The sequence below is a fragment of the Pipra filicauda genome, unplaced genomic scaffold (assembly GCF_003945595.2).
Source record: "Pipra filicauda isolate LSUMZ 115617 unplaced genomic scaffold, ASM394559v2 scaffold187_size1440530_pilon, whole genome shotgun sequence".
Taxonomy (NCBI): domain Eukaryota; kingdom Metazoa; phylum Chordata; class Aves; order Passeriformes; family Pipridae; genus Pipra; species Pipra filicauda.
In genome coordinates, this window is record NW_024104295.1 from 951,772 (window position 1) to 965,529 (window position 13,758).

Below are 13,758 nucleotides of genomic sequence, written 5' to 3' on the forward strand. Positions count from 1 at the left end.
ACATTTTTTTAACAGTTATTTTGTACTTCTGTACCCCATAATAATCAAGAACACCAATATAAATTCAAGGTTAGTCTTCCTTAACAATAAAAAAAAAGAAAAGATGCACAGCACAACTACATGTAACCTATACAGGACATCAAATTTCTACTCTTTTCTCAGAACACATTCAGATGTGTATCTTACCCTAAGCTTCCAAATGAATCATGTAGAAAGTCACAGAAAGAAAACTACAGGCAGGTGTAAGCTATACCAGAGGTTCACTTAGGTATCTCATCTTCAAAACAAAGCTGTTGATGGATGGTAACATATACCAACAATTCTGCCTGATTCCTAAGCGAATTACAAGACATTTCATGCCAGCACTTAACCTCAAAATCAACCCAAACGTATAACTTTCCTTTAATAACAGCAAATACTGCAATTTTGTACTTCTTCCTTATTAGAAATAAAAACCAGATCTTGTGAAAGCTACAATTTCCTCCTTCCTCAGAATAATCGGGGCTGTTTCCAAGACATTACTGTGTTCAGTGTGCCTTGGACAACTGTAATGGGTTATTCTTATCCATACAGTTCAATCTTTAGATCTAATATCACTTTTGTAAGGTTTCTCCAGATAGTTTGTTGCACCTTCCTCATTAAGAGCTTCATATACTCTCATAAATTAACTCTCAAATCCATTGTGTAGAACTATTTGTAGCTTTTGATGAAAAACATATCCCATTCCTTTGACTAAATATTGAAAGTCATCTCTGATCCGAAGAGCAGAAACTTATCTTGAATTTACTAATGAGGAGAAACTGGTCTAAAGCTAGGTAAGGAGCTTTGGAAAGCTGCTGGAGAAAAAGAGAGCTGAAAGAAAGGACCCATGTAAAGTAAGCCAGAGAGAATGGCTTTTTTAACATTGCTTTAGAAACTGAAAGCCCTTTTCATGTTGTTGGCAAGATCAAATTAAAGCAAGGAAAAAGCTGTTCACTCTAAATACTCGGCCTGACTTGGAGAAAATAACGCTTTAAGTGCTTGTGCTCTGTGGAGGTTCCCTTTACAGACCCTATGCATTTACAAACTACATGAATCTTCTGACATTTTAATTTGGTCTGCACTCACAATATTAATGTAATGTAAATAAACTGGTGGGATATTTTCAACTTTATAAAAGTTTACATATTCCCTTTAATTCACTGGTTACTGCCTTTTTCCTCACCTGAAAGAACTCTTTTAAGTTGTGTCTCTTGCTTCTTAAGTGATGAAAGAAAGCTTGGTGGCAACATTTAACGGCTGCTAGCAACCCACATGTCTGATAGGCACCTGTGATGGATGGCAAACCCTATCCCACTGTTGCACACACAAACAGGTTATGCAATCAGGCTGAGAAACTGGACTATCCACGGAGACAAAAGCTAATTTTGAAATCACAGAATCACTCCAAAATAAATCCTTTCAAAAAGCTGCAGGAAGAAGGAATGCTATAATTTATGCCAAAAAATATTTTCATTTACAAGCTCTGAGCCCTGTCCTACTAGGTTGTATCGCAAGACTTCCTCAGAATACACCAGATCCTTCTCTGGAACTTGAATTAGCTTTTTTCCAGGCTGCTTAAGAACATTCCCACAGATGTGGATCTTTACTCTGTGTTCCCCCTAAGAACTATAACTAGGAATATCTTTAAAATAGGTCATACCATCTTATCTAGACCTGTGCAGCTTTTATTTTTCAAAGAAGCAGACAAGATCATACACAGCAGTGAAACGAGTCTACGTGAAACATGCATCCAATGGACCCACCAAGCAACCCTGGTGGGACGTGCTGTGGAACTCTCACACAAATGATGTGAGCACAGACAACTGCAAAATACAACTTTGCTCCACTTCAGGGACATATAAAGGGGAAGGTCAGTGCCTGAAGGCTTTATCTAATAGCTCTCCATCAGTCTGGTGGCTCATTAAATACCCTTGATCAAACCAGAAATTACTCTGAATGCACTTAAACCATCTCCCTTTCTACACACATTTTAGTTCTTTATAGTTTTGCATATATAAAAATGACAGCATGAAAATCAAGACACGGGAAATGTGCATCTCTTTTGGCTGTTTGTATTTCAATATTTCTAACATTTATGCTTGGAACTCAGAGATGCTATTTTTTTCATGAAATGCCTCAGAGGTTAAATACAGGAAGTATTTTCTTTCTATCTCTAACAAAGATGATTTTACAGGATTATTTAAAAATATTCAGAACAGGTTGTCTCACATTTAAGATATTGTAACCTATTGCTGAAATTAGCAAGAATATTCCAAGTTTTCTGGTGAATAGCAGCCAGGTAAGCTCCTGAAAGAGAGCTCATTCATTCTGGGTAATGAAGCTTATGTTGAGACTTTCAGTATTACAAAGGACCCTGCAGCAACTAAATAAGAATTGACAAATGTAACTCCTACTCAATTTTCAAGTATTTTCTTTTCTTTTTGATCACAAAATAGTGCCAATTTATACTAGGAAAAAAAATATAACTGATTTCACAAATTAAGAAAGTTATATGGTGTCTGTATCAGAGGTTAAGCAATCTACCTGGCTGATCATTCCCTGAGTGTTTTATAATATAATTTCAAGACAGAGACATAGTCATATATTTTGCCCTAAAACTTGTAAACAAGAAATATTGGCATGACCTAATTAGATATAACTGCTATCAGGGGTGTGTTTAAGAAGAATATTCTAGTAACTAAAAAACGTATTTTCTCATTTATTTTATCTTCTTTATTCTAGGCTCCTAAAAATCTCTTCTATGACTAAAAATAAAATAATCTCTACAGATTTCATCTCTCTCAATTTGGCAAACACTGAACAGAGCAGAAATTAACGTGGCTCCTCTGTACAACTACAACATATGCTGCGTTTTATCAAGCCAAAACATTTCTTTATATAATATCATCAAACAACACCAAAGTAGCCCTTCCCTGAATAACTACTTAAGCAGAAGTTTAAAATAACCACAATTTACACTGCACAAGTAGGATCTGGTACTGGTTTTAAACTGATCATCCTAGAAACTTTGTATTTCTTTAGGAAGACCATACAAGTTAATTCTATTCCAGTCAAATACAGGTGGCGTGACTGTTTCCGAAGGAAAATATCAACATCCCATTATTGATACATGTACAAACCTTTTGTAGACTGTAAGTTTCGCTGTACTTTTAAGAAACCTGTGTTTGTAGTGGTATTCATCTGTGTAACTGATCTTTTTATCACCCGGAAGACTTTCCACTCTAACACAACTTTTTCCTTTGAAACTTAAGTAAAGGTGCAACACACTGCACAAAAAAAACCCCCATGGTTTCTGCTCTCCAGTTTGATTAAATGAACAACTGAGCAGAATTTTCTAAGAAGAAATAGACTTGGACTGTTCCTATTGAATTTAAAGGAGGTAGAATAGAACAATTTAAAACACATAAACCTGAATGTTTTCCGGTTATCAATTTGTCACAAAGCAAAAGAAATAGGAGCTCACAGGAGTTATTTTCCTCCCTTTTCTCCTTCTGTTCACACATCTTAACATATACTTATTCTTACCAGTTTTAAGATAATAAACCAAAAACACTAAGACTGTAATGCCTTAATAAACATCACAGTGCTTTCAAGATGAAAAATCCTTGAGGACAATTTGAAAGAGAGATTTCAAGCTTGTGAAGGAAAGAACAAGGTTTAAATGGAAGATAGAACTATATGTAGAAACTTAAATCACAAATATTTTACATCATGTACACAAACATGCTATTGATGTCACAAAAGAACAGTACCTGTGCACAGTCCAGCTTCAAAAGCAGGTCCACCCTCTTTAACTTGTTTAACGAATATGGTATCCATTGGTTCCAGTCTGTTTCTTTGTTTTCCTGAGGATGAAAGAATATTTAATAGCATTTCATTATACTGCCTTAATGTTTTTACTCTAAGAATATTTTGGGACATAATCCTATTCATACAGACCTATAGAGTAAGAAATGATAATGTAAGCTAAAAAATGAAATTTTTAAATCTTTCTTTAGAAGGAAAAAACATAACATTGATTACAGTCCTCATGGAACTGTAACACTGATTTTCTAACAGTGTTTTTCAGATGCTCCAAGATGAAGTAGAAAGTTTTCTTGAAGATTTATCAGAGTTCAAAAAGCAATACATCATTCCAAGTAAATTATAATGTCCGGACATGCTGTACATACCCATAATTACACAACGTGGAAGTTAATCTACAGTAATTAGAAACCATGTACACCTGTATCTTCTTGCTTTCTCAATACACACTTAATTTCTATGCTTCTAGAAACACAGGTACCTTGTTCTTTTACACACATGTAGTAACCAAAGCTGAGTAAATTCTTAGTTAAGCAGCCACTGTTTCTGAATATCAAGATGGGCGGAAGGTGGGGGTGTGTGCAGTAAAACAAACAAACAAACACCACAAACAAAAAACTCCACAGTTATACTGCAGGCTAAAATAGTGGTGCTGCGCTACATCTCCACATAGCTGGAATAAGTCATTTTACAGCATTTACACAGCTGCACTTATATAATTTTTATACCAGTGAGCTAAAAAAAACCAAAACCAAACCAAAACCTGCAAAAACGCAAACATGCAAGACTCTCCCACCCCTCCTAAATAAATTATTTCCAGTCTGACAGAAAATTGCACTCAACCTAAATTTGTTCTAGTGTGTTATCAGTGTCTCCTGACACCCCTACAAGGTCCAAACTGAAGCGCTCACAGAACCGGGGGCAGAACCTGGAAGGTCACAGCCAGATCCACACGCCCTTACAGTGCCAGTGCTGGCTTGAACAGCCCAGTCCCTCCCAACTCCCATCACCAGTTACTACCTTTGTTTTCCACACTCTAAGCTAAGGAAACGCCACCTTTGGAGACTACGTGATGAGCCACAGCCTGGGGAACTGACATGGCATGAAAGTAAGCTTGGCCTGGGCTCCAGCTTACCAGGAAACCCTGGCATAGCTGAGACAGCGGTTTAAATGCAGAAAAAGAAGGAACAGCAGGAGAGAATAAAGGGATGGCTTAAAACTGGCACTGCTGATAAAACAAACACTCCTTAGAACTGGAGTATTAGGTTCTAATCATTTCTTCAGTGACTGACCTTTGACTTAGGCACAAATGACACTGCTTTTGGAAGTACCTTCCCTACAGCTTTAAACATGCACATATTTAATAAGCCACAGCAATACTTACTGAATATAAATAAGGTGTCCCCCTTACCCCTTTTTTTTAGTTTCCATGTTGGAAAAGCTCATTATTTGAAAAACTTTAGTAAATTGCACAGAACCAGACTTCCCTCTGACCGATCCACATTTTTCAAATACAAGTTTTAGCCTAATGCCTTCAATTCTGCAACCTCTCAGTATCCTGCCATTTTACCACAGTTCAACAAAATGGCTTACTCATATGGCTCTAAATGGTCTTCCCAAAATAATTCCAGATTTTCAGAGAATAATCAAAAAGTTGATTTGATAGAATCAGATAAATACTATATATAAAGCAACTGAATTACAAACCCAGAAACTCCAGCTGGCAGCTCAGTCCCCAAATACTTTAAAATTTGATTAGTGGGACAGAGCTCCAAGACATACAAAATGCTCTTTGTGAACCAAAGTTAATATCTGTCATTTTTAATCTGCAGATTTAAATAGACACTGAACATATGATGGGTCTCGCCCTTTAAGAGGCAGCAATGTTTCAGCAAGTTTAGAGAAGCTCCAAGAATAATCTACCCGATACCATGAACAAAAGGTTGTTTCAATGACTTAGAAGAGCGAAGTTAAAATATGACCTTTTATAGCAACTCCAAACATCCTTCCCAGTGCTGTCACTTAATCTTTTACTGTAGAAACATACAGTCCCAAAAGGGACAAGAAAAATAAGAATAATGCAGCTCACATGGTGCATTTAATTTATAACAAAATATCTGATAATTACAACCCAACGCCAAGGGGCTACCTCAGCTTCCTTTATAAAATACTCTTCAAAAAAATGTTAGTGGCCTATTGCTAGTCTGCTTAGTACTCAAACGCTCCTTTATACCTTGTCCATACCAGAACACACAAAGCAAGAGGTCAGGCAAATAAGGTTACTCCCATTCAGTATCCAACACAGAATTCCTTTAATACCTTCCCACTTCTGAGTAAGAGGCGAATCCTGTAACGATTTTTGGAGACCAGAGACTGCAGGCTTCCCTGACATCTGACTTCTGACCTGTTGGCTACACCAAGAGGTTTTTCAACATTACAGGCATCCACTTCACATTTCCACAGCTATTTTATGGACCAATTCAAGAAGTTTTTTTTTTCTCCTACTTGCAGAAGGAGGATATATTGAACAGTCACTCTACTTCCAAAAAAGGTCCACCACCACCCTAAAGATCAATTTACGGGAAAAAAATTAGAATGAAAGGTTAAAAATGTTTACATCTGCAGGTTCATTTTACAGCTCAGTAATACCCAAATAGAAGTAAAGACAAGAAAAAAGCCTAGAACTCTCAAACTTTGGTAAAACTTTGGTAAAACTTTGGTAAACGAATATACGCTCTTCATTTCTCCTTGATCTTTTACATACTTGGGTATCAACCAAATCTTTTTTTAAATCAGTAACATATAAATGAGTTTCCTTGAATACATAGCCTCAAAGTGTACATTTATATTTTGAGTTTGAAACACAAGCAAAGCTAATGTTTTTTGACAGCAGGAGCTAATGATACGTTCTTCAGACCAACTGAAGGGGAACAAATCTTGTAGACATGCACTCAATCATTACAGAAATAAATCTCAAGTAAAACAGATAATCTAGTAACTCACCTCATGTCTCCAAATTTAACACTACTACATTCCAATTTAATAGTGTCTAAATCTCCATTTGGTCGTGTCCACATCCAACCATCAGGCAAAAGCAAGATGCTGTCCTAAAATGTGAGCCTAAACTTCCCTTCTTCCAAACTCCACCATCTGGAGCAGACTATAACAGTGGAACTTCATTAAGTTCTCCAGCTCTGCACTACATACTCTCAGGATTCACCATTTTCCTTTCTAATATTGATAGGCCCAATTTTTTTGAGCATGCCAGCAATTCCTTACAATATGATACAACAAAGAACAGTAAAGCAGCTCAGACTACTAGTCTGTAAGACATGCAGCCTTATTTGCCACTGCTTTGCCAGTGCTCATTGTTGCAGATGATTTTGCCTTCTCCCTCCTTCTGCATACTTTTGTAAGCAACTTTATAACTGAGCATTACATTGCCAGCTACCAGCAAATAGGACTATTTCTTCCAGATCTTCAGCTGCAAGTGAGAAATAAGACATCACAAACACACAGAAAAAAGGCGAAAGTGTGAGCTGCCAATAACACACTCACATGTGCAAGGAAACAGCAACAGCCAGTACGTTTTTCATAACTCTATGCAAACCTTCTAACTGATCAGCAATTTTCAACAAATACTACATGCTACCTTCAATAACCAGTGAGATCACAGCAAAATCTACAAATTAAGATTAGTGTCTTTCTTCAACTGTGGTTCAAGTGATTATAAAATAAAATTAAAAACTTTATTCATAATAAATACCATAGAACAATTTATGATCTAACCTTTATAGTACTTGGATTTTTGAGCTCAGATTACAAGTCCATACTGCCTTCACAGTCTGACAGTGTAAGTGGATTTCTCATTGCAAAGTTACAATGAAGCTTTCCTGACAAATGTTTAAGATGTCAGAAGTAGCAGAGGGTAGTACATTGCACTAGTACAACCACTTTATTTGCAAAATAGTAAAATTCTAAAATGTTCTCCCTCTCCATGGTAAAAGGGAATATAAAAAAAAATTACTACTTCTAAACATAACAGTAGAAGTAAGACTAGTTAACATTAATAATTGACTTACTGTCAATCTGGGGGTCACAACCAGTAAAACTTCTCTTAACTCCCCCAAACTTGACATAGAAATTAATTCTAGCTTAATCCCCTAAAAAGCTAGTTTGAAATACAGCTGCTGCAAGGAACATGAGTCGTCATCATGGTTGGGCTTCACGAACGAAGATTTGGGAAGGGCTCTACCCACGTTTGTTGCAAGCACATTGGTGGCTAAAAAGGCCAATACGAGATAGACATGTCCGGTTGCAAAAGGCAAGGAACATGAGTAGTATTATATTAAATGCAGTAGCCACGAGATAGTTTTTAAGGTACTCTTTGCAGACCAGGCAGTATTGCTACACTGCTCTGTGATTCACCTGGAAAACAAAATGACATGGCAGAAGTTATACCATCAAATCTACTACACCACAGCAATAAGCACATCGTTTCTCTGTAGTCATTAACCTTCTGATACAAAACACAGTCAGATAAAAACACCTGAGTCATGAAGACTACACAAAAAGGGCACCTCCCTGACAAGCTTTACATTCTGGAGAGAAAAAAAAAAACTAAAAAGAGAAAGAAACAAAAAAAAAATCCTGTGCCAAAGAGCTATTGCTGACATAGCTCTTTCCTTCGTTTTGACCTGCAGAGCACAAACCTGCAAGTGTTGGGACACAGTAGAATACAAACTCTCTTACAAAGTTTCTCCTGAGAACCCATTGCTTAAAAACATGCCATTCTCTTTCTAGAGGGGAGGAAAAAAAATAAATCTTCTGCTCAGGACAGCTGAACTGTGCTTAGAATTCTTCATAACACAGGGATTGAATAAAGCCGACAGATTTTTGTTAAATAACCTTTTGCAGAACATTTTTACTCCCAGCCCCATGCTCAGCAGACAGCAAGAAGATGCTTTATATACTCAAGAATCAGCAGCCCAATTACCTCAAATCAGTAAATTAAGACCGGCTCTTACACACATCTTTCTCTGACTCAAGAAGGAGAATATTCCTCTTGAACATGAAGATCTACAAGTATGCTTTTAGATATCCAAGGCATTTGAGCTCTGTTGGTTCAACAATGCTCAGTGGCACTGATTCTTTGGGTGCCTTTCAGGCAAAAGGAGGGGAAATAGATACAGGGGGGGCAAATGCTTCAAACTGATTAATGAATCAAAAACTTGCTAATCATTTCCCAAGCTACTCAAAATGAGACTGCTGAAAGTATAGCAGAGGTTACATTTATTAACTGAAATTTCATTTAATTAAATATAAATCACAAAACTGTCAAGATTACATTTAACTAAGAGAGTCCCACTAAAGACAATTATGGATATTATAATCTGCAAATTGAATTTCATACATAGTAGGCATTTCTCCACTAGCAATCCATTGCAAAAGAGGAGCCCAAAGGTCCCACCCCAGCCCAACAGAGCTTATTTCGTCCACTGTCAAGCAGAAAATAACTCAACAGAAAAACACTAACCAAAATAAAGTGCCAAGGATAAGTCTCTGAAAGAGGATAATAAGTAAATTAGTGTGGTTGAGTCATTTAGCAGAGAAACACCTGGCATTCAACTCTTAGATACAGGAAAAATACACCCTCATTATTCAAAGCACCCTTGGCATTTTGATTAGGCAACTCAAAGTTGGTATTTCTTCTTTTGCTTACTTTCCTGTTAAACCATTTGACTAATACAACCTCAACTCAATCTTCCTGGCAAGGTGGGGGTAGAGAGGAAAAAATAATCTGGCGTTGTTATGGAAAACATGTAACACAGTCTCAACTTAGTTACAAAACCTCCAAAACTGCATTTTCCCACTGTATTATTTGCCAAAACTATTACTTTTTTAAATTCTCTCAAATCTAAAATGAAACCTATTCAAACTTAAAATTTAAGCTATGATTAGTCTAAAGGATTTACTTTAGTTCTTAGATAAGCATAGATCCATACAATTTATATCTGTTGTAGTGAACCTACAATCTCCCTTAAATCCATGGAAATTACACTGTGTTTTTATTGAAATTCAAAGATGATTTGAACTCAACAGTAATCACTGAGAAATTATTACATGTGACAAGTTGGAAGGTCAATCCGCCGGACATTCTGGAAGAACTATAAAGGAACAAGAAATCCTCAGGCTCTGGTCTCAGTAGAAAACTAAATGAGCCCTCTTTTAGCATTCTCAACATTTGGGTGTTAAAAAATGTTAGATTCAAGAGGGCAATTTAGGATAGTGGCACTATCCTAAAGCATTAGTCTGTTGCCTTTTACTCCTAATTCTATTATCATACACCTTAGATCATATCACCCCAGCAATCTATGACCTTTCAAATACTTGCTTTGAACATTCATTTTCTTGTTCCTTATCAACCTTGTTCCCATCATCACAGGCACAATATGTTTATTTCATAACAGATAGAACCAACAGACCATGACGCTAAAAAGCATGGGATTAAATTAAATCCTGGGAGAACACTAACTACCTTACAGAAATCGAGAATCTGTTTAAAGAAATGAAGCATCAAAACTCCAAGTCTTATGTAAGCAGCAGTAAGGAATAAAAAGCTTTTCCTGCATTTTTTCCACCCTTCCCCCAAAGGCTCTACATCATCACAGCACACTTGCAGAAGTGAAGAAGCACAGATAATAAATTGGAACTATTTAGCTTCGACAACTGAAGGGTAGAAAGTTTAACCCATATTTAGGCACACTAAAAAAAAAATAGCCTGGTGATCACAGTTTAATGTTCTAGAAATCTCAGTGAAAACAGATGTCTAAAATCTCATTAATGAGCTGCTATTCGCTATAGATACTTCTACATAGAAATAGAGATTAACATATGAAAAGCAAGAACATCATATTAAGACAAAAAGATACTGGATTATAATGATATTGGTATCCCAGGCACTGTGTTAAACACAAAATAGCTTAGTTCTCATGAAATATCAAATTTCTTTCAGTCTATTTCTTTATGATTATCATCGTTAACTTTAAGCATGGCCACCAAGACAAACGTTTTTGAAGAAAAAGATGTTTTGGGACAATATATAAGAACTACCAACCAATTTCATATGCACTAAACTTGTATTTTGGCATCTAGAGTTTTAAATAATGTTTGAATTTGAATCATACTTAGTGCAAAATGAAACAGCATGGAAACATTTTCCTCCAGCACCATTTACCACATGTTGACAATACAAGTTTTTAATAAATAATACTACTGGTTTTACTAGGTGTAGGTATTTTTGAGTTTGTCTCCAAATATTCCTAATATGCTCTCTTGGGAGACTTTTACCTGTGAGATACCGCTTAAATAAATAACTGCATATTTAAAAACGGCAATTCCAGAAAATAAGAATACTTATTTGAGGATGACAAACCATCCTCAGAATACATGAAATAAATACTCTAAGTTATTTCTTGGAATAATAACTCCAAGAAATACTTAATATAGGCTGGTAAGTATAACAGAAATTCTCAAGAAAACACTAGAAGCTGATAAAAGTTTTCCAGCAAAGAATCCACTGTGGAAGATCTGCATCTTCTGAGAAGGTGTACCTCTTAGAGAAGCCTTTTAATGACTTGGCTTAAGGTCAACAATCTGTTGCAGAGAAAGTATGAGAGAACTGAAAACTTTAAAACAGTAACTACAAAATATTTAGGGTAAATCTGCTGTGATGTCCTTCCAGCAGATAAAAGGGTGCTAAAGTCCCCAAGGAGGAGCAGGACCTGCATATGTGACTCTTCCACCATTGGTCTCAGGAAGCCTTGGCTACTTCTTCCATTAAAGGGCAGTAGCAGACACCCACCAAAACACTGCCCACAGGGGGTCTACCCACAAATCCTGATGATAAGCTCTAAGCCAGCTCCCCACCCATCCTAAGCCAGAGCTCCATGCATTCCTGCTGCTCCCTCACAACTTGACAAGAAAGAAAATTCAGTCTCCATACTGTCCCAACCTGTCCCTCCCAAAATGCCCATAGTGACCCACTGCAGCACCCTAGCCCTCTCCTGTTGGATATCCCACCCCCTTCCTGTGATCCCAGTGAGATCATAGCGCTGCTACTGAGTGCAGATCTCCAACTCCTGGTTGTCCCCCAAGCTGCACGTGTGAGTGCACAGGGGCTTCAGAGAGGCCCTGAAAAAGGCATGAGAGCTCTCCTCATCTCCTCATATTGTCCTGCAGACACATCCTTGTTCATGTGCATACACTTGAGGTGGTCCACTTCTGTCCCAGCTGTTGACCATGAGGTGTCTCCCATCCACTGCATCCTAACCTCTTTGCTTGACAACTCAATCCTGCTTCTTGGCCATCACCTCCATCCCAGTTAGAGCTCTCCTGGACAAATCTGCACTACCTCTTATTCTAAATGCTTTGAAACCTTACTGTTTATCAAAAGTAAGATTAATGCAAGCCATGAGCATGATCTAATTATATACTAAATTCTACATGAGAATATAAGACCATATAAAAATATTTCTTTCACTGTTAGAATACATCAAATCCGGTACACACTTTTATCTTCTGCCCTCTAGGCTTAATTAGATACTCTGCTCCTTCAGAAAAAAATACTCAAGTGCTCTCAATAAAAGGCAATAGCAATACAGATGCTTTTCTCCCATGCACCTAATCAAATATATAAATGCTAAATCTGATAAAAAGCCTCAAGGTAAGCTTAACCTACAAAAAGGGCAAAGCAAAAGGGCAAAATCTTCACTGAAAACTGATAAAAAGAGATACTCCTGCACTGCCATACACTGCTTCACAAAAATCAAAAGCTTGAATCCCCTTAGTTTAGTCTTTCAGACAGGAAAGCCCAAGTGAATTAAGCGAATTATCATCTACAAACTTCAAAAGGATAGCGTTAATCGACGGGATGTTCTCCCTGTTCACTACGGCAGGGCTTCACAGAGGCAGGTTTTCCAAGCTCGGCTGCAATGCCTGGAACGCGCCACTGGGTGGCTCCAGCGCACGGCCCCGCCGCTCCCTGCCCGGCCCCGATCCCGTGTCCCGGGGCGAGGGCTCAAAGAATCCTTGTGATAACCCTTCACAGAACTTGGGGCGCAAGGCTGTACCTGCTGGTGCTGAATAAACATCGCGTTTGTGAACATGCAAAATGAGATGTGCGCTTTTCCTGACTTTCTCCCCACGAGCTGCCTACTCAGCTCATTTGGGAACAGGAACAACTTGCAGCAATCTAAATAGAAACAGTTTCACCCCCTTCCTCCCCCAAGGATCACACTAAATGCTGGAGAAAAACGTCTTACAGACTTTGTCCCATTCTGTTATTTTTAAAGGTGTAATACACGAAACTGGTAGGTTAAGTTCTACTGGCACCTACATCCTCTGCCCCGCAGTCTTCTCTTTCCAGGAGCACAAGTCAAACCTTCTCTCCTTAGTGAGAATGCCATTGCCTTTTCAGAGTGCTTTGTGCCCTCTGATCTGTATTTCAAGGCATACAAGATACTAGGCTGCCATAAATAAGTAATAGTTGAGCTGTGATTCATAGTTTAAGTAGCTAAACAAAAATTTCCAGAAAGTAATCTTGTTCCCACCTGCACAGGTCTCATAGTGAACCAAAGAAATATTTATTTACTGCTGTTCCTCTACTGAAAAATAGATCTCAGATAACATTTTAGATAAACAGAACTACGTAACATCTTTAGATGATTGAGTTCTCCCTGTGAGAAGAAGAATACCACAGAACTCCTTTCTCTAGACCACAAGTGGTATCTTCCATACTGGTTTGGCACAGCTCATCGACTCCCTTCCCTTCCTAAAGGAATCTGCCTTTTCTTTTTGTATGTCAAAACAGATAAAGGATGTTTCAAGTTTAGGGAGTGATAAGGAGTAGGA

General features: G+C 37.6%; 1 protein-coding gene across 4 annotated transcripts in view; it reads right to left on the bottom strand.

Moving 5' to 3' along the window:
* Positions 1-13,758, bottom strand: part of ARHGAP21 (Rho GTPase activating protein 21) — a 111,948-nt gene that overhangs the window by 46,282 nt on the left and 51,908 nt on the right. For all 4 annotated transcript variants that reach the window (XM_039380158.1, XM_027751740.2, XM_027751738.2 and 1 more), the window contains one exon: positions 3,795-3,887. In XM_039380158.1, the coding sequence (XP_039236092.1) occupies positions 3,795-3,887 (93 nt within the window). The remainder of the gene's footprint in view (positions 1-3,794; positions 3,888-13,758) is intronic.